Source organism: Rhopalosiphum maidis, chromosome 2 (genome assembly GCF_003676215.2).
Source record: "Rhopalosiphum maidis isolate BTI-1 chromosome 2, ASM367621v3, whole genome shotgun sequence".
Classification (NCBI taxonomy): Eukaryota; Metazoa; Arthropoda; class Insecta; order Hemiptera; family Aphididae; genus Rhopalosiphum; species Rhopalosiphum maidis.
Genome location: NC_040878.1, coordinates 49,930,811 through 49,958,347, shown reverse-complemented (window position 1 = coordinate 49,958,347; position 27,537 = coordinate 49,930,811). Strand labels below are relative to the sequence as shown.

The following is a 27,537-nucleotide window of genomic DNA, read 5'->3' as shown; positions in this document are numbered from 1 at the left end:
GATGGGCCATGGGAAAAATTCGATGGCAATGACACGTCCGTCCGGCCAAGTTCAAGGGCGTACGGTCTATCTCATTCGCTTTCTATCTCTGTTTTGGTATGTTTATCTCTATCTCTCTCACGCGCACATTCTCTCTCTCTCTTTCTCTCGTTCGCGCGTATACTGTATTATAATATTATTGTAATGTACGCCCACCGTGCGCGCCGCAGCCGCGAAATAAGGTCTAATATATTATGTTCGCATATAATAATAATAATTACATAATTACCTCACGGTCGGGCGTAACGCTGTTATCACATATACACAAGTACACAACAAACGCATGAGACGTTATTATTTTATTATTATTATATAGTGGGTTGGTAGATATTAATAATTATGTTAATATACTATTATACATTAACGTTATTATTATAATGTTTTTCCCTGTTTTATCGTACTTAACAACCTGTTCGCACGACACCCTAAAATACCACGCGGACCGAATTTTCAAGGGAAAACTGAGTATTTACGTATTTTAAAGATAGTTACTATTAGGGTTACACCGCGTGTTTTTAAACAAGCGTCAAGCACCCAAAATTCACTTCATTTCCAACGATTTGCGCCAAAAACTAATGTAAAATGTTGCTTTGCTCTGCGTTTATTGAATTTAAAATGTTTTATATAAACATAACGACTACACAAAAATAATATTATAATATAAATACCAATATACCATCTACCTACTTCTCGTGAAATTGTGAAAAATATTTTTGAAAGAATACATTTGAAAAAAATAGCGATCTCACTGCAATTCACATAAAAGTATTAGACTAAAAAACAATTAACCGAAAACGATAAAAATGTATACGGATTAACAATTGAATGTGTTTTCTACTTGATAGAACATGTTTAAAAATATTGAATTTTAATTGTAGATTTTATAAACAAATTATTTCATACTACATATATTTATAATAATAATTATTCAATACATTTAAATGCATTCACAGTTACGTATCAAAAAGTATTTATAATATTATAATAATAATTTCAAAACGTAGGTAAAGTCAATCGAATTATGATATAAATATAACTGTAATTTTATCAGCATATTATTGTTTTTGCTAAAGTTTTGAGTTATATCATAACATTTTGTGTTGTGTGCGTTTTTGTCATATAATTGTTGATTCTTATAGTACTCGTGACGTAATATATTTAATTGAATAATAATTCACCTTTGTTAAAAAAGAAAAATAGTAGAACACATTTTCAGAACTTAATGTTAATTCATTAATGAAACCAAAAGTGGACTTGAGAAATACAATAGTAGTGTTTTATTAATCAACTAAATTTAAAAAAAATACATATCGTTTTAAAGCGTAAAACCGGTTTATATTGTATATATTTACCTGGCGCATAACTTATATATCCGCGTTTGTGTGTAATACTTTTATAATATTCCTTTCACTAATCGTTTATGTGTAAATCTATACTACTGCAGATTGTATTTATAGTACTCTTATCATAATATCAAGGATTAATGTTGTATCTTGTATGTATATAATTTAGTAGGTAAATATAGATACCACCCGATTGGTTATTATAACGCGAGGATTGAACATGTCGTGGGTGCTATATGATCAAGTTAATTTTATTTTATCGTATCATGAGAGTATAATAAATATATCATATTATTAGAGTGATTTAAAAAAAAAAAATTTTAAAAAAATTTCTAGGTCAAAACTAATTCTCATGTTTTTGATTTTTTTTATAGATTAAAGAAAAGTTTGCCAAAAAAGAAAAACGCTGAATAGTTTCCACACATTTTTACAGTAAGTCAACAAATAATATTATTGTTAAGGTAATACCATTTATAAATGACACGATTAAAACGCGTTAATAAGAGCACATTGTATCTGTATTGAAATTGTAAGAGAAAGTTTAAAAATATGTTTTCAAAATAAATTTTATGTTGTTTTAATAGCCGTTAGGTCCTACTGCGTGGTAGTAATAGACATTCCAGCATGGATATGTGTAATTAACCCTGTTGTATTTTTTGGCAAGTTTATCCGTTGACGATTTGTTTCTGTATAATCGTTTAATACAACATTTTTGTCTCATGACACAATTATATATCTACTTTTATTTTTTACGAACTTTCGATTCACATAAACTAATACATAAAACTACTATGGTCGTATATAATATTCTTTATTTTTTATTCGCCATATTATATTGTTAGCAGCCAAGTTTCAAATATGTGTAAGCATGTGTATGTCCTTTGATCATCACGACTATAAAGGTATGTGAGTATATTAATCGAATGCTTAAAATCGTGCATTATTTGATTAATAGTTGTTCGAAGGGGGTTGCTATGGAAAGTCGAAATGCATTTTTGGTTCCTGGAATGTATATCGGTTAAAACGGAAGTTCGTTGGAATTATGGTAAATGCTCGTTGTTCGCGTTAATATTTTCAAGTATAATTTATATGCTCGTCGATATCATATTTTTATATTTAAATAGTTTTATGCTATGTGCTATGTTCGGTATATACATCTAAACGAGAAGAATATTGAACTGCTAGGTGAATAAACATGTGTACACCAACACCTATAACAGATTATACATATTCATAATATATGTATAACATACTTTTAATATATTTTATATATTACGTATCATATATTAAAATATTAAACAATCGGCATATGTAACAAAACGTGAGTAATTTCTTTTATTTAGCCGTACCGGTATATCGATAAATAAATTCTTTATTTCTACTTTATAATAATATATAACATATTGAGATGATGTCAGTGCACTATTTGTTTTCTCTTGCTAACCCATGCGCAACATAGTAAATTTGCATTCAGCAGAATCAATAATATGTAGTTAGCTTAAATATTAAAATTGATTGATCTATATTATCAATTTTAAAATTTAGAACATTATATTATGTGTTCTTACGATGGCATATTAACAATAATATGAACATTTTTTCAATTGTAACATTTTACGTACTCATAAAACGAATAAATTTAAAATATCGTAAAAGAACAACGTAAGAATACAGATATTGTTCTTAACTTTAGGTTTGATAATAGGCCAATTCACTCCAATACTAATAAATAATAAGCTAACAATTCAAGGTTGGTTCTACTGAACACAAATTTTTTTATGTGGCCCATGGGTCAGAGAAAGGAGAAACAAATAGGGCATTAGTATGCTTATCCTAAGCTCGTCTGTTTAAATATAATTTTTAAAACTTTTTAATTAAACAATTCAAATGTTTTTAAACTATATGTGTTTTAGACTTTTAGCCAATATAATATATATTATATGGTATTTACTACGTCTATACATCGTTATTATACATCTATATGTATAATGAAATATTTATAAATTATTAAGATATTGTTTCAATGATAGAAATTCGAATCGCTGAGATTCTGGAATTTAGAATTACCGTTGTTCCACTCACATATACCAAAAATCAACAGAATTTTTATTAGTCAATTTTGATTCATTATATTAACATTATATATTTATATATCTGTTTATTTGTGTTATTAATAAAACAAGTATCATAATCTAGTTTGAAAGTAGTTGAATTAGAGAATATTTAAATTACTAGTTTTTACTAATTTAATGCGCTATAACTGATATAGACTTGATAAGATTTATTTTTATATACCTATATATTATTATTTATTATTAAAATGTATGATTCGAAATTAAAAAACTACTATATTAATAGGTTTTTTTTTGACTAGAGTGTTTCCAATAATTTTAGTATTAACGATTTTAACACGTCTATATTTGGAACCATAAAAATATTTATTTTAGTTATAGTTAAATTAATATAGTAAAATGTTTGGTGCACTCGAACTGTAATTGGGTCATAAATCATGTAAATAATAATTACCAATCCAATTAAAACTTTTAATACCTAGTCGGGGAGAGAATGGACGTAAATATTATTCTAGTATTCAGGAGCGCAAAGATTTTATTTCATCATTTCACGCTCATTGCTGATAGAATGGTGAACGTTCTGTCGTTGTCAGTTAATCCAATAACATCGTGGTATGCCATTTGATTAAAACGATACTATTTCAGTCATATATCGCCTATACGACACGAAATAACGGTGATCACTGATCAGACGTAGAATGTATGAATAGAAAACGAATGTTCCGTGTAGTTATATTATAAATAATAATAATATAAAGTCATATTTAAAGGTAATATAAATAACTGCTGCGATGGACTTACACGCGTCATATATAATAATAATATGTTACCATACGTATTACATAATAATACATATTATGCTGATCTCGTGCCACAGGGGTGGCGGCGGATTATGATCAGGATAGGTCATCGAATAATAGGAGGCATATGCTTCGACGTACGATAAAAAGTCACGCCGACCAACAGCCAGGGATCGACTGCTATGATTATTAAAACGACTTACCACGATATAGGTACACTGGTAGACAGTATATACATATCAAATCCTATTAAAAATACGGTCTACATTACATTAATGCGATAGACGTTGAATAATGGTATTAGTATAATATTTGACTATAATATAATAATATAATATATAATTATTATGTGGTCTGATGGTTATTGCACCCGGGTTCAATGGACTGGTACACCGAAATATGTGTGTGTGTTGCCCAGGGGTTAATGAGAGAAGTCGTTGCGGTATTACCGGACGAGGCAGCGGGCGAGGGCAGATCACTGTTGCTGCAAGTGCGTCGTCTTCGTCGTCGTCGTAGTGTGTAGTGTACCTGCGTGGACAAGGTGCGATCCCCATCGTGCCGCCGTCGCCGCCTCCACTATTCACTTCTCTTGTGTCCATTATATTATTACTATTATAATAATTCCCCTACAATTCGACTATTGTGATACAAGAATCTGTGTACAGGACGTGACGAGGTCCGAGAATGTAAAGAACGAGTGCGTACACTATTATAATAAATAGTAATATATACGTGTATACATATGTACATTGTACATGTTCATATATTTATATACACATCGTACCTACAGTATACCTACTTTATGTTATTATTATGATATTATTATAATATTATATATATATACTAGACGGCTGAAGTCCGTGAGTCCAAAACGTGCATCACAGCTTCACAGGTGTAGACACAACCCCAAGGAATTCGTCTTTATATTGAATTTATTTTTATTTTTTAGGAACACCGATTTTTTATATATAGTTAATTTTATTATTATACGATAACGTATACTAGTCTTTTTAGTTATCGGACTTACGAAATGTTTTGACAAACACGTTTTAGAAACAGAATCCACGATGGTTATATAGCTCGTATTTTACGATCCATTCTTCGTATGATTGTGAAATTCCTGACTGGAACTCATATGTTTTCTCCAAGTTATTAATACAATAACACGCATATATTCTTTCAACTACAGATTTGTAAAAATAACTGAACAGCTCAAAATATAATCATTTTTGTTATTCTACGTTCATGTTAAATCTATATTTGAATTAAATAATTTTTTTTTTTTTAATGTACCGACATTTAGATATAGCGGACACCATTAGTACTCAATGAGATGTTTATTTGAATGTATTCATTAAATTTGTACAATTTGAGATTAACGTTTTAAACGCGGCGTAATAATACATTTTAAATTGAAAATAAAGTCCTCGAGAAAAAAAAACATTTGTAACCTACATTAGTATCTTTATTTTTTCTATCACTGCTGCGTTTATTCTCACGTTTTAGAGAAAACTCATTTCACATTTCAAACATCGCGCATCGTTTAATGTTATATGTATACTCCTGAAAGGGCACGTTTGTAACCTACTCGCAGGTATAATAACGACCCTACCAGGTGTATCAGCAGGTACATATTGTATACCATAGAATATTGGTTATTGTCCGGTGAAGGTTTTTTTTGTACATTCTAGCTGAGAAAAATGCCCTTTATCCATTTTTGTTGTATTTCGGTCATTATATGATATAGGTAGACCATTATTATTAGAGCTATTGAAACTCCCGTGTATACCCTTGTATTCAAATATTTCAATGATTCGAATGATTTATCAAACATTACTACATACCTGTTGATACGTGTGTATAACAACTGATAGTACGATTTATTTTATTGTATAGAAATGATTATGAAAGAAAGATAACAAAATTTAAGAATAGGTACAATAAATAAATGACCAGAAACCAAATTCTTGTACAATATTATAGACATCTATAAACTAAGCGGTTTTTATTTGGAAACGTACAACTATAATATTATTAATATAGAATATGTTATCATGAGATATATCGTTAAGAAAAAGTTATGCAACTGTACTAAAATTAGCAACTGGTCATAATGACACGAAATGTTTAAGATTCATTCATTAATTCGTTACTTGTAAAACGTATCTATTTCTTAATTCATGGTATTTTAACACTTTTAGATGTGATTAAGAAAGAAGATTAAAAAAAACCTGTAATAACTGTCAACATATATATATATATATATATATATATATCGTGTGTATGGATGTATGTACAATAAATTTGTTACTAAAACGGTATAGAGCTATATACATGTTTAGTTTGTCATTACTAACAGTTTAAATAACGTGATCAAATAAAATAGTAAATACAAGATATAAAATATATGTTTCACTGTGTGTTAGTTAGAAAATCGTATCAATAACTTTACTACGAGTACAATAAGCATAATATATTACAAATATTTATTTTGTCCCATTATTGTGAATGTATATGAGATATTAATAAATACAGAATAGTGTTATATATACATAAGTATATACATTTATAATCTATGTTTACATGAATCGAAAATCGAACGTTAAAACGTCGCTTAAAACGCTTACGATTTGATTGAATTGTATTGAATGTTGTCAACGCAGAGGATGACATCGCTGTGCTCGATTGAAGGGGAAATAAATCGACTTATTTCAATACATGTATTATAGGTAATACGTAGTGCGTATTATTAAACCTAATATAAGACGCACGTAGCACTGGCTAAAGTAGGAATTGATTCCTTTGAGGACGGGTACCGACGTATTTGTGTCATAGCCGTGTTTCGTGAAAGTATCTATCTAGACGTCTATGCCGTATTATTATAAAGTACTGAGAGTTAAATACTTGTAAACGTGCTACTTATAATGCATTCGCCTATTGTTTATTCTAAAACGACACTTAAGAACGCTGTTCGTTTTTAATTGCCATTTAACTGATCTTTCTCCGAGATTACTGAACAAGCTATCGTTGGTCGTATGACCAATACGTTCTGAGCTTCTCGCTTAGTGATAATTGATAAACATGCAAGTCGACGTGTGTACACGTCACTCATATAACGATATTAGTCACGTGGGTGGGAGAATTTCGTTTCCTTCAGTTATGCAACGTTTGTTAAACACCAGGAATGTGTAACGAACGACCTACAATAATAACAATAATAATGGTTAGGTAGATATAATATATAATAATGCTAAAATATGTGCTGCACCCGCGGCTGCACAACGAATTATTATGTCAAGGAATTCGTTAAGACTGTTAGAATATAATGATATAATATACCTACAAATCTACAATAATAATACCATGATCTGGTATATAGGAAAACGTGTGTGTGTGTGATGTGGCCAACAACTTACCACTTTTCGTGTATTGCTCAAAATCCTACCTTAAGACGATAATATAATAGTTATGGGCAAACATGTGGTAAATCTAATACGAAAAGTCTATAATATTGCTTGTGCTATATAAATTATCAGATTATTTATTCATATTATGTTACAATATAAAATTTTTATAAGACGCATTGAAAGAAAAATTTACCGTATTTATTTTAACATAATATAGTTATTATAATGTATGATATTTTGATATTATGAAATAATTGTACTCGCCATTCGATAACACCACCGGTACACTGGGTACCATGATATATATATATATCCCATTACCTTATGGAACTCAGTATTTAAATGACAGCCTTGGAAGGTAACCGGTTTGAGACAAGCAAACAAATTACTTTCGGTCAATTTTTTTTCATTTATAATACATTTTTTTATGCACACAAATAACACGATGTTTGGTAATACTATTAACATTCGGCGAGGTTTTGTCATATGTTAAGATTTTTATGGGTATTTGCCAGTATGTATACATTGGAAACCAGTTTGGTCCAATATATTGAATTTCGTCCAACAATCCCACGTGTCCGAGGTTTTGGGTCATTTATTAAAAGTGAAACTAATCAATATTCCAGTTCAATAAGTAATTAAATATCGTAATTGATTTATATTCTTATTGTGATGATATGATTAAATCAATTTGACGTTTGCAAAGGTCGAGGTTAAGGGAAAATATGATATGCTACACGGGTACGTGAAGTTTAATGAAAATCCTTAGAGCTATAGAAAGTTGATAAACTCAAGTTTATAAATTCGATTATTTGCGAACGTTACGAAAACATTGAATCGTGTTGGAATTCCTATTAAGATTATTGAACTATGAGATCACGATGCTATAATATATGTATGTATCGAAGGTCTTTTAACTAGGTAGAACTTATTAATATTTAACGTGTCATAAAATTAGATCGTTAGTATTAACAAATCGACCTCAATAGTTTAAAAATAAAATTTTATAAAATTAAAATTATAAAAATATTTATTAAATGTCTTTTGAAAACTAATTACAAAATGAGATGAATATTATTCGTACATAGTATCTCTTCGAGTTGTGTATATATGTACTGTGGCATTCGTATCAATTTGATCTAAGAAGGTATACATATATACGATAAAAGTAATATAAAATTAACTCTTCTTAAAGTTATGAGAGAAGATACCATTACTGCTTATATATATCCTTCAATAAATTATGCATTAAAAATTCTTCTGCTTCCTGATTTTTAGAGCTTATTATTATGGAGCACGCCATAATGGTTAGGTATCGTATTATTATAAAAACCGAGTACGCAATATACCTAGTCGGTTAACCTCGAGTTGAAATTGTTTAATGGTGTACAGATTGGCGTCATCCATCGATGTTTGTGGGAAGTTTTATACTATACCAATAGGTAAATAAAATGAATACGATTTGTATGAAACCTAATAGTCATTGTTTATAACTATAGTAATAGGAAATACGTTATATCATATAATTCATATAGTTACCGATTGACCTTATCCTTGTACCGGATCATAGTTTCAATAATCATCATATAGTTATAGTGTCGTACTAATAGTCATGTTACTTTAAATTTTAACTTTATTGTTTATACTTTATTATATACGTAATTTCCTAATTAAAAGTAATTTAACAGTTTTGATTTATTTGTATAAAGTGCATTAATTTATCCATTTCGGACCCAAATAATAATAATAATTTGCTCCATAAAATAAAAGTCTCGATTTATTCAACGCTATAATTTTTCAAAAATTCGGTGTGTTGTGGAACATTGATTATATGTATCTATATAAAACATCTACATGTTCTATCTGGGCTTCGTAATATTATTTTAACCACCGTAGTAGTTCTCGCTAAATTTCGTCGCGTAAAAAGGAAGTTTTTATAAATAATTCATTCACAGGTTCAATAATAATATCTATACAATAAATTTAGCTCATTAACTTACGTAACCGACGTAACCGTTAACCAATGTTAGTTATTTTTCAAAAATAAACAAGGTTTTTATAACGATCCGTAGCTCATATTGTTGTCGTCATGGATGTGTCAAAAATAAATAGGTATATAAAATCGTGGTACCGGATGTTTTCTATCAATAATCTACTATATTTTAGAGGTCATCGACACAGACTTAAAATAATACTAGTAACAAAATCTATTTGGTAAAATAAACAAAATTGCTTCAATATAATCTAAAATATTTAAAATAACTTACTGAAGTGATCTAACAATTTTAATTAAAACTTTCAAATTATTATTATTTAATTTATATTATACTTACGTAGAAGCTTAAAATTTTTCCATTATTTTAGGTTGAGTTAGGTTAGCGTACTTAATACCTAATACCTATTTTAAACTATTTTATAAAATTATATGACGTAAAATAAAATAGATCTATAATATTCAATTTGTATTCTTCGCTTATACCTGTTTACATAAGTTTCAAATTTTCTTGTTCTTTCCCTTAATAGTTCATATAATAATTGTTAATAGTGTTATTTATACTATTCATTTATTGCTGCTGCAGGCAAATTACGATTTTTTGGAATTTCTATTTTCGTTATGTGTAATCCAATGTTAATTATCTTTACATGTATAAATAATAATTCGACAAAATATTTTCTGGTAATGGTATTTGTATGAACAACTTAATTATATAGTAAAAACTAATGATTTTAACATTTCTTGAGAAAACTCAATACGAACAATTTAAGTTAATGTAACATAATCATCTTTGTTGTTCTTGTTATATTTTATAATTTAAATATTTCTATTCCACGTGTATGAATATTGATAACTCAATTAAAGTATAATTTTAGGATTTTTACCGTTTAATTTTTTAAGTAAGAAACATCGATAAAAATTTAAAGAAAAAATTATTTTTATATTTTACATAAGAGCATGTTTTAAACATTTTTGATGCATACTATTTTATATTTTTAACAGTTGTTTAAAAATCTGGACTTTTAGCTGTAAATATATTGAATAAGACTAACTATAATATATAGATACTTGTATAGTTTTATAAATTGTGGATAGTCATTATCATAAATGTTGGTACTTACAATCGATGTGTAGGCAGTATGTGTCTTGTATTTTTTCTTAATATTATATAGCGATATATAAATATATAATATTATAATATTATAATTTATTATATATTAGGTTTGGTAAATTATGTTTTACTTTCTTTGACGTCATATACATAATAATTAGTAACGCTACCATTAAGCCACTTATTAGCCGCCCATAACTAACTCAGGTTTATAATCGCACTGAAAGGGATAATTTATTCGCGACGACGTGACGACGATAACGCTGAAAATCATGTAAAGGTGGTACTTCAATAGACGTTTCACGTAAGTCCAAAACGCATACTGTTAATTCGACGACTATAGGCGCATATAGGGTGGGATTTAAGAAGAATCGGCCACTTTTAAAGAAATTAAACCTTCTTCAAAATCGATCAATATAAAAAATAAAAAATAATAAAACTGTAGAAATTTGTTCATAATAATTAATTATATTTCTAATTGATTCTCCTAGTTTGCTTTACTATGTAAAACATGAAGGACCGTTGTGTCCTCCGTGCAAACAAGTACAAAACGTAGCTAAAGTTGACAATGTTGCAAAGGCTGTTTAGTATCCAAGCTTAGGAATACTTAATAGTCAATATGAATATCGATGTAATATAATAATTAATTATAGATAGTCTTAAATCGATTTGCCATATCTAACAGGAAAATCAATTTAAATTGTGATTATTAATTAATAATCAAACGTAACATAATGAATGTCCTGAGTGATTCCTGACTGCCAACACATATCCTAAAAAAAGTTTTTATTTATTTATTTATTTTTTTTTTACTGTACCTATAGAGTTATTTTGGAGTTTCTGAGTCAAGAGTAATGCTTTCTCACGTCCATTTTCGTTCATAGGGCTCCATCATCAATTGATTTAATTACCTATATTTTCGCCTAAACATCGGCAACGCGATATGCCTTATCGGTTGGTATACAATCTGGAGATATTATATTAAGTAGTATACCTACCCACCGATAGGTCTGCAAAATCGTATAGTAGAATACACGCGCGTGATAATTTTTCCCACACTGCAGCAGCGAAATATATGGTAAACGATACCGTCTCGATATCATGTAATACGTGTACACGTGCGGTAACACCACACTATTATGTATGTATGGGACGATCATACACACAAAAACATGTATAATATTATTTATTTTTTACGCGCATGTGTAATACGCATTACAATATTATCAAGGTAAACGAGAACACCTCTGCTGGCCGCCGCATCACATCGAAATCCAATGAGCCTCAAATTTCGTATGATATATCATTATAATATTAAGTATGTGTTCCGCGTTTGTTGTTGCTACTGTGTACATTTTATACGGCTATTTATATATCTACTCATCGATGAGACGGTGCGCCTGCAGCAGAGCGATGCAGTTTGTCGTTGAAGAAATGAGAAAATCAAAAATTAAATTGTGGTTTTGCATTTTACGACCTTCGGCGTTGTTGTGATAGTTCGATCTGCGTAATAGAAATGATTTCATGTATCACCTCGAGAATTTCAAAAATTCAACTCTGTCTCTTCGATGTATTGTATATAATATAATTTACCCAAGAAACTTGGACACCAATTAAATATAATATTATATGACATCTGACGCTGTGTTTTCAAGGGTGACCCAAATAAAATAAATATTCAACTTTCTGTCATCGCACAGATTGTGCAAACTTGGAATATTCAAACGTAGCTTGTATACTATATACTATATATATACCAACAACGGCACCATAAGGCCGAGATAAATAGCTAGGGATTGCGATTAAGGTATATTATATAATACCGGAGTTTCCTGAAATGCATTAAAACTTATTTTCTCGGTTCACCTTTTGTACCTGCGTGCATAGTTATTATTTCACTACACCAGAACTTAATTTTTTTGTTTTATTCTCCACCCTACCATAAAACCGCATACACGAATACTTCCGTTTTTCTTTGTATACTAAAACCAAAATCATTGTTGTCTACCACCAAAACGTATTCATTCTTTTATACTATTTGAATCGGGCCAAGTTTTCTATACATATATATATATAATATAAATAGGTGACATAATGGTCTTAGGTACACGTAATCATGTTTGGAATACGTACAATACTGTCTGAAAAATTATAATGGTACGAATCTTATTGTAGTAATTTCTAGACGATAATTTATATATCATATATATTGTATTATTATGTATATGTTTTCTTTACCAATTCGTATTATTATTAAACATTGCAATTTAACCACTAACCACAGCCTTTGAAAATTTATTTTAACAGTAACGATTGTCGCAATTTTATTAAATTTATATATTTAGAATATTGTATCTTGAATCAATCGAATAAAATAGTATTTTAATAATATATTTTGGTAGAAAACGATAATATTTGTTGCCTTCCGTTAAGATAAATATACCATACATTTTTAAAAAAGAGCAAATGTTGAATATATCAACAGTTGTCATTACATAGACAAATATATAAAAATAAGTATAATATTATAAGTAATAATTATATTGTCTAGCCGTCGTTAACATGCATATGACAATTCTATCGTTAAACACCGATAGCTATTCGCAGTTTACAGTTGTCTTGTCTTAATATTTTTACTGGAAATTACAACGCTCGAGACACACGAAAAATATATTTTTTATCTCTAAATAAAATTATCGTCTAATCACAATTATAATCACGATGGCCGCGGTGCGTTGTAATTTCCGTTTTATATTACGTTATAGCCCCGCGGGATATGCAAAGAATATTCGTTTATCAAAATGATAACAATATTATAAATAGGTTAATAATTTGTACATAGCACTGCGCGTGCGAGTATACGGAATTTAGGGGAGAGCCGGATCACGTTTTGTGGTATGACGGATAAACATTATTTAAGACGCTTGTCGGGTCTTGGTGATGCACACAGGATTTTGATTAAAAAGACTCGATATTATATATGTTATATCTATGTTATGTATAATATAATTGTATTTTATAATCTATACGCGTACAATTTAATAAAAATATATAACTATGAATGATTTATGAATCTTTTAAAATTTTAATTCGTCGATACGCTGAATTTGATTAAGAAGTACCCACCTATAAAAAAATAAAATTATATTATGAGTAATAAGTAAATTAGTTTTCATAATACTATTTTAATATTTTTTAAGTTCAGGTACTCTCCGAAAATTGTATTGCGACTTTTATGTATTATAATATATTATATAATTATCGCATAGGGTTGACCGCAAAACAACGAGTTCACGGCCTCCGAATTCGTATAATATTATTATTTTTATTTATTTTCATGCGCAATCCAACCCGACGGCAGTCCAGTTTTCGGAAAAAATTCCATTCAAAAGTTGTTGGACAATGTAGTTCTACACACGTGTTGAGAGACCCTGTCCTTAGGCGCGTCCGTTACCCAGCGACCACTTTCACCTTTCCGGCTGGACCTCTCCCGCACACGCGTGTCCAACCCCTCCCCGAGACAGTCTCGTTATAATGTAATAATAGTCCGATTGGACACGTATACCTACCGCTGAAAACAATTTATCCGTCTAGACATTGGTAACACCGTGTATAGGTACCTACTGTGTTTACAAATATTAATATAATATATAATGTGCTGCGGAAACTATCCGGGAAAATGTAATTGGAAATAGGTACACACACCTAAGACAAACTGTAAAGGAAATTACGAAATCAAAATATACTAAATTTTGTTGGCCGCCAAATAATAATGATAAATAACAATATAGCTACAAAGAATATAATACGATAATATTTACACGATTTGGCTAGTGAAGGCCGTATCGGTTTGTTGGACAATCGAATATCACCGTTAAATGCCTCACGCTTATAATATGCTGTAACCTTTTCAACTTTGTAAATACATGATACATACTACTTGTAAGTTATAAATGTGCCCAAAAAAATCGAGATTAAACAATTGCCCGATTTTTATTATGATGACGCGTATTTTCCGTAAATTGTTTTCGTTAAAAACGTTTCGATTTTTTCGTTCGATTCGACTTATTTATCTATTTTTTTTTCGAAAATACGAACTATTGGTTGGAAAGTTGCCAAACCTATTTGCTCCTTTACCCTCAATTTTTTGGAATCCTATAACAAAACGAATTGATTACTTTTGGCGTGATTCGTAGACTTTTCAAGACTGGGTGGGTCAGGTTGCCAGCTTTTCAGAGAAACTTTATCGTAAGGCTCTTAACATTCTTCAGCCTTTTTAAAACACTTTTAAAATTGCAATATTTCACTTTTACCAAGTAAAAAAAAATTACATTTAATTACATTTATTTTAATTTTATACATTTAATTAATATAACATTTTATTTAAAATACTCAAAATAATAAAAAATGCTAAAGCTTAATCTCTGAATACATAATATTATATTATATGGCAATTGAAAATGGTTATTTAAAAATAGAATAATGAACTTCAAACATGTATAAAATATATTGTGCGTAAAATGTTAGTAAGAATAAATTCTTTGCGGTAATTTCTTTTTGAATTATAGACAAAATAAAGATAGCATTTTTTGAAAACTGGTATAATGTAAATATCAAAGTAATTTCATATTAGTAGTTTTTTTAAATAATTCTAAAGAGAAAAGTACTTTATGGATAAAATATTGAGATAAAAATATTGCTTGATAATTTATATTTTTATTTAAACTAGCAATAAATATAATTTTATAAGCTAAATAAATTAGCTATATTTAAGTTAATGAACTTTATTAGTTTTATGAAAAATACATGTAGGTATACATAATATTATTATATTTATTTAATAATAGGTATACCCATAACTAATTTATACGTTTTTTAAAAATTATCAAATGAATTATTTTATACATAACAACTTTTTTTTAAAATCGTTGAATTGATCTTAAGTGATCATTTGTAAAATAGAAAATTTTATCTTAAGTGATGATCAATTGTAAAATAGAAAATTTTGTCTTTAGATATTTGTCATTAAATAATTCAATTTCCGTTGGTTTTGAGGTGAATTTAACCTTGTGACACAAATAAGTAGAAAAAAAATATATTTTTTTTATGTTAAACAATATACACAATTATATCTAACCGCCTTGGCTTAACTCTAAGTCATAAATAATTTTGACAAATTATTGAAATTCGTCCGTCAGTAGATCAGTTAATGTGTTTATTATACAATTCTTTTATTCTTTTCACAGGTGATGACACCAGTCATTTTCTAGTGCACCTATAGTTCATAAGAAATTGTATTATAACGCACACTAAACGGTGGTTAGTCATTAGCGACACGCTATAATATACCAATTGGTGGTTTTCATTGGTATAGAATTCAATACTCCAATTGTGATTTAAATTTCAAATGGTTCTGTTTATTGTATATACTTTTGACCTCATTTAGTTAAAAATTATCACTCAGATTAAGAAGATTCAACCAGGATTCTTACAAATTCGTTAAGATATTAGTAAATACGTTTTATCGAAAAACTAGAAAATGAAGACATAATATAGTACACACTTTTATAATAATGATAATAAAAAAAATTATAGAGATATTGTTTGCTTAAGTTATGTATAAACTGCATGGGAAAGAGATCGCGCTTATATTATTTGTACCGAGGTTCATCGATGTATGAAAAGTAGTTAGTTACTAGTCCATTTATAAATCGTTATGAAAACTATATATATCCCCAGTATCAAAACATTCAATACGATTTGTGATACCTATCCCAAAACGTCTACAGTTGTTTTATGTCTTGTTATCCTATGGACAGCTTTCTATACAAGTTCTGTGTTCAGCTTCTTTACAGGACATTTTTGTCTCCATCCAAGATATGACAAATATAATATGTATATAACATAAATCTGTATTAGTATATTATGCATGGAATAATTAAATTAGTTTTAATTGATATTAAGAAATTTAAATATTATTTTCATCGATTTAAAATAATTATTTGTTTATCTACTGCGTATATTTGAATAATGAATTTTAATTGAGTTGTCGCGTTTATGGACGTGTTAATTTAAATGCAATGATAAATAATCGTTTACGATGAAAAATGATACTGTCAACCTATATTTCTAAGGATATTTTACTACATTATATCTATTTTGATATTAAGTAGTGATTTATTTTTTTGATTCTTTATAAGGTTGGTTGAACTACGAACTCGTAATTTGTTTATAAATTCGCTTTTATTATTATAATATTACTTGCTATAACTATAAATTCCTACCTATAGTGGAATGGAATAGGTTCTAGATATAAATAGCTTAAATTAATCTAAATATTATATTGAATACTTCACTGTATTAAGTGAATAATAATAATGTACTTATTGATTAAAAGTCCTTGAAAATATATTTTTTAAATCACAGCAAAATGTCTAAAAATTGTACTTTACTTTTTAAGGTATTTAGGTAGCTGTCAAAAGCTTAGAACAATGTATGAGAAATATTGTATTAACTTTTAATGAACATGAAATCATTTAACTATAAATTTTTAATTACAAAATTATTTATATGTTTTCATTATATTGATAAATTTTCCAAAGCATTGATCTTTTAATGTTTATGAAAATAATTGTGATATGTATTTTTCATATTTCTCGATAATAATATAACCTAACTGCATATATTTTTTTGTATTATGTTATATTACATATGTCTTTATAAAATTTAAAATTATATTAATACATATATTCTATTACATTGATAATACCAACATTGTGTAGTAAATTGTCTTAAAATATATTTATTATTATGATAAATATGAAAATATTTTTATTTAATTAATTAATTTAATTTATTTAATTAACTACTAAAAGCAAATAAACTATTGCATGTTTTTTTATCTAATACTAGTAGGCTTTATTTTCCTTTCTAATTTTTATTTAACTATCTGATGACATAACTCGTTTAGATTATAAAGCCTTCTCACTAATCTTATATATTGATAAGTATACAGCTGGGGTGTCATATAGAGTTCACGTTAGGTATATATTTGCGTATATAAAATCCGATTTACCTATAATAATTAAGTCTTCCCTTAGTCTACAATATTATTTTATACACTTTATATTATAGTAAATATAATTATTTAGTTTGTTTGCAAAATAATTTTTAATACGTCAATTAATCTTAAATAAATTTTACAGGTTTGACATGGTAGTATTGTCTGTGGAAATCTGAGTGATTACAGGGGACTACGGGGACATGTCGACAACCAGTGGCGGTAACACAAACTACGTGCAAGAGAATTCGGTGACTACCTTATACGACGGTGATCGAACGGTTGTCAACCATAGAGTGTCACCACCGTCTTCGTCCCATGCTGATAGTGGTTTAGATAATTCCTATCCAGAATCATCCGCTGGTGACGCTAAACTCATTATAGACGTGCCCGACTTTTCCAGAGGTATTTTTGTATAATAAAATTGACTTTTAATGTGAAAAATATTCAAAAATTGTTTGATATTCCCAACTTACATATTTTATTATTTTTATTTAATTCTGAGTTTATGAGATTTTCGTAAAATTTGACTCATGTTATTTTAAAATACATTATGTTATATTGAATAATATTTCTTTAAATATTTATAAAAATAACCTTTGATGTGTAAATGATATGGATATTATATGCGTTTTTACTTTTTATAGAAATGGAAACACCTCGCACGGGTATTGATAACCCGAGCTTTGAGACTGATAAAACTGATGTACCAAAACCTATTACTAACGGGCATAATGGTACCGTTAATCAAGAAAAGGATAAAATGGCTGAAGCTGTGAATTTAGAGTTAATTAATATGAAACCGTTTGCTAAAAGCATTAATGGCAAAGAAAACGGAGTTCCCAAGAAAAAAAAAGAAACTGCCGTCAATATGAATGATACGTACGATGATTACTTTATCCCTGTGAATGAGCACAAAAAATACATTAGGTTAGTGTTTTACATAAATAATGAATTAATTCTGGTAAATTATAATTTTATGTTCGTTATACGTTTATGATTTATTACAGGGGTGGAGAAAAACTGTATGTAACCAAAGATAAACGAGATATGAATCAATCTAAAAAACCATTTATTTGTTGGGTCTTTGGCTTAGTATTATTAGCTGCTGCTGTCATTGTCGCAATCTTAGCGTCAAGTAAGTAAAATCGATTTATATTATAAATTTAAAATTAATCCCATGTTTTTTTAGCTGGTGTAATATTCAATAACGAAACCGCAGTGGAGAGTCGAAATTTCATGGAGAACGAGAAAATCGCTGGTTTTGGTAATCACCATGGACATTTCTCATCAGTCAGCCCCCCTCCTAGTATAGATAGCTCGAGTCCATTCAGCCTTCCAACCACTGATATGTCAGGAGTGTACCTTCCTAGAACCGTGCAAGGTGAAATTGTTATCGACAATATGCAATTTACTCCTGACTTAGCAAACAGATCATCTACAGAGTTTATAACATTAGCTAGTTCAATAGAAACCGAGGTAATAAGTCGTTAAATTAAAATTTGTATTATTACTATAATATTTCATATGATTTCAGCTAAAAAATGCTCTTTTTAAAAACCAACCATTAAATAGTGTTACTGATGATATACATATTAAAGTTTTTGAATTTTCGTAAGTCTTGTTTATTAACTATGGATTTAAACGGAATAACTTTAATTAACTAACTATTTATTTATTATATAGTTCTGGAAGTGTTGTAGCTAAGTATAGAATAGGCTGGGAATATAAAGATGACAGTGAACCACAGGATCTCATTGATGCAGTTACTCTTTACACTCGATTGGATAGTTATTTACGAGAGACTAATGGATTTTTATACAATTATAGAGTTCCCATCCATAGATTGCGCTCAGATCGTAAGTAAAAATAAACACTAGGTACCTTATTTTGTATAAATAATACAATATTTAAACCATATTATTATATTTATAGCTGTTTTGGATAAATGCAAAATAAATAACGGAAAATGTTCACATTACTGTTCTTACGATTATACAAGTTTAGATTTTGTATGTTTATGTCCGTCTGAACTCACCATAAGTGAGAATATGAAAGACTGCAAACGAATTAGTAAGCGTATATACACAATTAAAAGTGTTTAAAATTCATATTTTATAAATATATATTTCTTTTTAGATGTAAATAATGATAATATAGATGATATTAACGTTCATGATGATAAGCACGATGGAGATTATGATTCATTCCCGGAACTTGAACCTAGTTCGGTACCTGAATCAAAATCAGACGTAGAACCTGAATTAAAGGCAGAACCTGAACCAAGTTCAATACCTGAACCTAATTCAGAACCTGAAGTGATAGCTGAACCAGAACCTAGTTCAAAACCAACAATAGAAGTAGCTGAAGTAGAACCTGAACATGAGCCAAGTTCCGTACCTGAAGTAGAACCTGAACCAAAGCCAAGTCCAGAACCAGAAGCAAAAGCAGAACCACATCCAAGTTCAGTACCTGAAGTCAAATCTGAACCGGAACCTACTTCAGAACCAGAAGTAAGAGTTGAACCGCAGCCAGGTTTAGTATCTGAGACAAAAGCTGAACCAGAACCTAATTCAGAACCAGAAGTAAAAGCTGAACCGCAGCCAGGTTTAGTATCCGAAACAAAAGTTGAACCAGAACCAGAAGTAAAAGCTGAACCAGAACCAGAAGTAAAAGCTGAACCACAGCCAAATTTAATATCTGAAGTCAAAGCTGAACCGGAGCCAAGTTCAGTATCTGAAGTCAAATCTGAACCAGAGCCAAGTTTAATACCTGAAGTCAAACCGGAACCTGAACCTACTTCCGAACCAAAAGTTAAAGCAGAGCCAGAGCCAAGTCCAGTACCTGAAGTCAATGCTGAACCAAAGCATAGTTCAGAACCTGAAGTTAAATCTGAACCAGAGCCAAGTTTAATACCTGGAATCAACCCTGAACCCGAACCTACCTCAGAACCAGAAGTAAAAGCAGAACCAGAGCCCAGTTCAGAACCAAAAGTAAATGCAGAACCAGAGCCTAGTTCAGAACCAGAAATAAAAACACAATCGGAACTTAATTCAAAACCAGAACCGGTACCTAGCGTAGAACAAGATTCAAAAGGTTCTATTGATAACTTTGAATCGTTATCAGATGTCGACATTAGTTCTGAATCAGATCCTGTTGATCAAAATAATAACTCATCTTCAAGTTCTTCGTCAGAAAAATCAATTTTAAATATTGATCAATCTGATAGAGAAGCAAAATCACATTCAGATGAAGTATTCAGTCATGAAATCAAACCAGAAGTAACTTATAGTGTATCAACAGAAACTGAATTTGAAGTAAAAACCGAGTCGGCAACTAAAGAGAATTCTAAACCTGCAGAAAGTTCTGAATCATTACTTGATATTAACTTGAATGATTCAGAAGAAACCACTATAGTTCCATCTATAACTGAAAACTGGTTGACTACTACTTTATCTAGTATTCCAAGTATTCCTAAGTTACCTAGTGATCTGGAAGTAACTGAAAAAGAAAATGGATCTATGGAAGACAAAATAAAGACAGAAGCTTTAGGTTTTGAACAAATGGAATTGAAATCTGAAAATAAATCTACTATCATTGATTTAATATCAGAATCCCAAACTAAAAGTCCAGTTGAAGAAATAACTGAAATGCCAGAAATAACTATTTTAGATAACGTAAAAGATTTATCAGGTGTAGTAACAGTTTCAACCATAGATGCAAGTTCAACTATCAAAGAAAATATAAATATACCTATGAAAGAATTTGAAAATATTACAAATGAACATGTTACTGAATATATTGACATGACCACTATGCCTTCAACGATAGATCAAGAATTAATTAAGCCATTACATAGTTCAGCAGATCCAAATTCTTTAGAAAAAAAACATTCAGATGATTTGATAACTTTAGAAAAAACTAGTATACCCGACCCTACTAAAAAATTACAGTCTTTAACATCCCTGGAAGATCAGATGACTAATTCCCCTCATATTGAAGTTTCAAGTACATCTACAGAAAGTAATATAGACAATTTCAACGAAAACAGTTCACCTGATGAACAAGATGCGATTGATCAAATTATAAAAAACTCAAGTGAATCAAGCTTATCATCAGATGTTGTTGTTGATGAAAATGATAATATGAGTGCATTAGATTTATACCAAAAACCAGAATCAAAGAAAAAAGACAAGAAGACATCCAAAAATCCTGAATTTTATTTATCTGATACGGGATTTACAAAAAGAAACAAAACAAAAACAGAAAAAGAAAACAAAAAAAATAATAAATCTGATGTCATGGAAATGATGCCAGAATTATTTAATTCCAACAAATGTGAAGAAGGACAATTCCAGTGTATTAATGGTACAACCAAAGATGGTACATATTGTATAAAAATATCTTCAAGGTGTGACACAAATAAAGATTGTACTGATAACTCAGATGAAAATGACTGTGCCGAAAATGCTTGTTCTGGAAATTTCCAGGTAATAAAAGTTTAATTATTATTTAAATATTTAATTTTTTAAATTATCAATATTATTTTTTATCAGTGTAAAAGTGGAGAGTGTCTACAAAGAAATCTAGTCTGCAATAATATAATGGAATGTGAAGATGGCAGTGATGAACAATCTTGTGGTTTGTGTACAATATTTGTATTTATATATATATATAATATATGCAGTGGTTAAATTGAAAAAATTAAGTAGGAGCTCAATCCAACGATTTAAAAACGGTGTTCCAAACGCATAATTGCCCCCCTCCCCATCACCAAACTTATATTTTGATTACCACTTTTCTGCTACTCAGATATTTAAAAACCAAATATAATATATTTTGATAAGAATACACACAATTTACATGTTATAGTAGAAAATAAAAAAATAATAATAATCAACATACATAATTTATTCAATATACTAAATAAATAACAAAATTAATAATATTATTGTTTTTGATATTAAAAACCGTAAAATTAGTTATACAATTGATGTAAATTGAAATCCACATTTAAATAAAAATTATTTTAGACAAAGTTTGTGTCACCCCTTGTTCCAGTAAAAAAATATAGTTAGGGTGTGTGAAAAAATAATTAATAAATATTAGAGGAGCTCCATCCCCACACTCCATTTTGGGCACTGTATGTATTATATATATTTTTTAACTAGGTATTTATAAATTTATGCTAAAATATGTTATTAATATGGTATTGTTTGTATAATAGATTTATGGAAGTGTACCAATGATGAAAAACAATGTAATGGTGGTCAGTGTTTACCAGAATCATATTTTTGTGATGGAAAATCTGATTGTAATGACCATTCAGATGAGCTACAATGCAATAGTAATACTATTTATAATATAAATATGAAAACAAATACTAAATTATGACATTTATATAATTTTGTATTATAGGTACTTGTAATGGGTATCAATGTTCTAACAGCTATTGCATTTCGAGTACTTTACGATGTAATGGAGTAAATGATTGTTCTGAAGGAGAGGACGAACAAAATTGTGGTATTTATAAATTTTAATAGTAATTATGTAGACTTATTACTAGTTACTGTATTGTTTATAATAAACTTGAGAAATAATTAGAATTATAGTTAAGTCATAATTAAGAACTACCTAATTATCTATATGATGTTAATGTATATATAATATTCAAAAACTTTTTAAAATGATAATGTTAGTTATGGGGAACCATTGTGTTTCCCATTGTCACAAAATGTTTATAATCAAAAAAAAATTAGAATTAGAAATAAAATAAATAACATACCATGGTTTATTTTTAGAATGTAATTCCAATGAATTTAAATGTAATACGGGCTCTGAATGTATTCCAAAAACTCAAGTTTGTGACAATGTACCACAGTGTACAGACCAAAGTGATGAATGGCAATGTGTTCAACTTGATGGTGTTCAACTTTTTGCTAAGTATGTATTCAATAGATTTTTATTTTATTTTTCATTAATTTATAATATATAAATATTTTTGTTAATTAATAGAAAAGAAAGCGAAATTGCTATGAAGGTGTGCAGTAATGAATGGTCAGAAACTTGGAGCAATTTTGTGTGTCAAAGTCTTGGATTTACCGAAACAAAAACAACAAATTTCCGACCGAATGAAAACTCTACTGAAAACTCAGTAGGCTATCTTAAGTTGAAAGAGAATTCGACTTTAAATAATTCTAAGAGTCTAACAGAATACCTTGAAGTAGCTTCAACGTCTTGTGAGACTGTGGAAATTAAATGTTCTTCTAAGCACTGTAAGATTTAATTTTGCATTTGTTTAACATTTTATTGAAATGTTTACTTAATGTTTTAGTGTGTGGAGATTTTGGAGGTAAAGATCCACTATCAATGGAAATATGGCCTTCTGTTGTCTACCTTCATAACACAAAAACCCATAAATCTTGTACATCTAGTCTTGTAAAACGGAATTGGATATTATCGTCTTATAGCTGTGTACATTCCACGTTAGTACATATTTTTATCAAAACTAATATAAATTAATGACAATTATTTAATCTAAAATATTGTATTATTTTTATTTTAGTGATGAATCTTTATCACCTGAACAATGGGAAGCAATTTCAAGCAAATCTCGAGTAGCCAATGAACAGAATTTAACAAAAAGATCAGTTTCTAGGATAATTAGTCACCCTGGAGTGAAATTCGAAAAATTACGCTATTTCAATGACTCAGTGTTAGTAGAACTTAGCACACCGTATGATTTATCAGAAGAAGTTAATACAATTTGTCTACCTGAAAAAGTTGTTGATAACAAACAACCATGTGTCACTGCCAGTTGGTCTTATGAGTCTCCAGGAGGTATGTATTGTGTATAACTAAACTATGTTAATTGTAATTAATAATAAATTAAATAAAATATGTTCTTAATTATATAGTCCTGTTTGTATTCTACATATTCATTTTTATAATTACAGTTTTCAAACAGTTTTCACGTTATTTATCCGAACCATTAATGCAAACAGATTTGTGTAACTCAACAAAACACTTTAATGGTTTCCTGACAGAACAAGAAATTTGTGTTGCTTCGGGAGAAATGGAAGCCAGTAATGTAAGTGTTATAATTATAATTTATAAATAATATTCATATACAAAAATTTAACAATAGATACCTGGTGCAGTATTTTTGGTAAAAATATTAAATTGGCGTGTATTGATTGTATATTGTACAATCTACCTATATATTTCAAAGTTATACAAATGTGATGTGCTAAATTGTAAAAATGTATGGTATAATAACTTAGTACAGTATTCAACTCAAACATTTGAGATAGTCAAAAATTAACATACAATTATAGTTAGTGTATCATACTATATTACTGTATGGTTTTTAAAAAATATATTTAATTTAACCAAACCATTCATGAACTGCTTATTATAATAGTAGCTTGGTATAATTTATTATTATGAACATTTAGTTTTCAAGTATTAAAAGACAGATTTATATAATTTTAATATTATCAATATTGTTGTAATATTTGTAAAAAAAAAAAAAAATTGAAATACATTTAATCTAATAAAATATTATAGATAAATAAATTAATTAAAATGCAATTAAGATTACCTATAGTAAGCAATTTTATAAAGTTACTTATTTGTAAAAATACATTTCCGTTTATAATTAAATTAAAAGAATGAGGTCGTCACAAATATAAATTATAATTCAAATTTAATTTACTATAACTGTATAGTTTATTTTTATTTCTCAAATAAAATACAGGTATTGAATATTGATTAAATGTTAGTTAATGGTTTTGTTTAGTCAATATCTTTTTTTTAAATAATTAATATTACATACAAATATTAATTTAACAAGTAGTGTATTTAAATTTAAAGCCGTTTTTAATTTGACATAAAAATAAAACAATAAAATACAACAAAACCTTTATCAATTTTATATTATATCATCATCATTAATTTTTATTGATTAATTAATTAAAATATGAACTAAAAGTATCTAAATGCTAATTAAATTGTTTAAAAAAATATAATAAAATTACCTCTGTTTCAATAAACTCATGAATGTTTTTTAAATCCAAACATCCGTGGTATCTAAATACTATTTATAATAATATTATGTGTACATTTATGATTAAACCTCTTAGTTTTATTTATAAAACTGAGTTGTATATTATGTATTTTATTAAATTATATTATGTGAAGTGAACAAAAATCTTTTAAACGACAATATTTTGTATGTCAGCCATTAAATTTATCAAAAACATGTTTAATTTTAAATATATTTATCAATGTAATTTTGTTATTTATAAATTTATAATTCATCTACATGGGCCATTTTATCATGGCCCATTGATAAATGAATCAAACCAGATTTGTTGTAGACTAATTGATTTTTTTGTTGTTGTTATTTAATTATATATTGTTGCTATTTTACAGATGGAAATTGGATCACCATTAATGTGTTTGGCAGAGAACGGATTGTGGCAGGTACAAGGCATGCTCAGTTACCGAGGTGGTTACGGCCGATCATCAAAACCATCGCTTTATAACGCAATTTTAGAATCTGTACCATGGATAGAGAACACAATAGCATTTGGTGTATAACATGTTGTCTCTGCCAATCCCCACTAAGGGACCAAATGATTAATATTATAAAAGTATTTAATAATAATAATGAAACGACGATCGCTATATTATTATCATCTATAGTGTCGTAATTTATACTTTTTTTTTTAAATGGGATATTATATTATATTTATATTATATAATATAATGTTTTTGATTTTTTAAGTACCTACTTTAAATTTTTTTTTTTACTTATGTTTTAAGAGAAATTACTCATTTAAACCTATCTAATTTTATGGTATATTATGTATACAGTTAATTAATATTTTAATTCATAGGCTTTTATAATACGGCATGTTTTTGACACGAGTATACAGCGAGTTGCCATATAGAAATATTATTCATGTCTGTAAAATATTATCCGTCCATTTATTATTATTATTATTATTTTGTATTTTATTATTAACCAGTATAATAATATATACGAACATGTTCCTTCGGTCGACCGTTTACATTGTTTCGTGTGTTGGACACGCGATCATATTATAAGCTTCATTAGTTTCGTTTAAACGACTGTATGTCAGTTGTACAACGGTCTCATCAACGTAAACGCTCGTTAAATCCAAAATTATATCTTTTATACTTGTTTGTAATTATTATAAAATTTTTGTAGTTGTGCTCAAGAATATTATATTTTAATATATTATTATTTTATAACTTTATAAGTGATGTGATTTGTTTTAAAGTTTGATACACTTTGATGTATCAACATTTATATGTATATATTATATGTATAATCATAAAATAATACATATTAATATATTATACAGAACTACCAATATCAGTTAGATTTTTCTATAAAAATATACCCAATATTAAAATAAAATAAATATTTTGTATTAATTGTATGATTTTAAATTAAATAAAGTTGATTTACATACTAGCTATTTGCTTTATTCATTTTTATGGAATTATTTAATGTAAGTATTTGATATTTTTTTTTATTATGTACATGATATTGGTTAGAAGATTATTTTATACCTAGGCAAAACGAATAATTAACCTAAACAATTGTCTAAAAGGACTGGGGCCGTCATCCTCCTTTCCAATCAAAAATTGGTGATTCGCCTGTTAAATTCTACCC

The 27,537-nt window shown here is 28.3% G+C and overlaps 1 protein-coding gene across 1 annotated transcript in view; it reads left to right on the top strand.

The window, feature by feature from the left end:
* LOC113551473 overlaps positions 1-27,268 on the top strand; it is a 51,909-nt gene extending 24,641 nt beyond the window's left edge. The window contains exons 2-19 of the mRNA XM_026953729.1: positions 1,757-1,814; positions 17,974-18,233; positions 18,476-18,758; positions 18,839-18,966; positions 19,021-19,307; positions 19,366-19,442; positions 19,515-19,687; positions 19,764-19,901; positions 19,968-22,318; positions 22,385-22,469; positions 23,056-23,175; positions 23,247-23,351; positions 23,630-23,771; positions 23,844-24,103; positions 24,163-24,313; positions 24,394-24,668; positions 24,785-24,918; positions 26,265-27,268. Coding sequence (XP_026809530.1) covers positions 18,032-18,233; positions 18,476-18,758; positions 18,839-18,966; positions 19,021-19,307; positions 19,366-19,442; positions 19,515-19,687; positions 19,764-19,901; positions 19,968-22,318; positions 22,385-22,469; positions 23,056-23,175; positions 23,247-23,351; positions 23,630-23,771; positions 23,844-24,103; positions 24,163-24,313; positions 24,394-24,668; positions 24,785-24,918; positions 26,265-26,432 — 5,079 coding nt within the window. The 5' untranslated portion in view covers positions 1,757-1,814; positions 17,974-18,031 and the 3' untranslated portion in view covers positions 26,433-27,268. The remainder of the gene's footprint in view (positions 1-1,756; positions 1,815-17,973; positions 18,234-18,475; positions 18,759-18,838; positions 18,967-19,020; positions 19,308-19,365; positions 19,443-19,514; positions 19,688-19,763; positions 19,902-19,967; positions 22,319-22,384; positions 22,470-23,055; positions 23,176-23,246; positions 23,352-23,629; positions 23,772-23,843; positions 24,104-24,162; positions 24,314-24,393; positions 24,669-24,784; positions 24,919-26,264) is intronic.
* Positions 27,269-27,537: the final 269 nt, after the last annotated feature.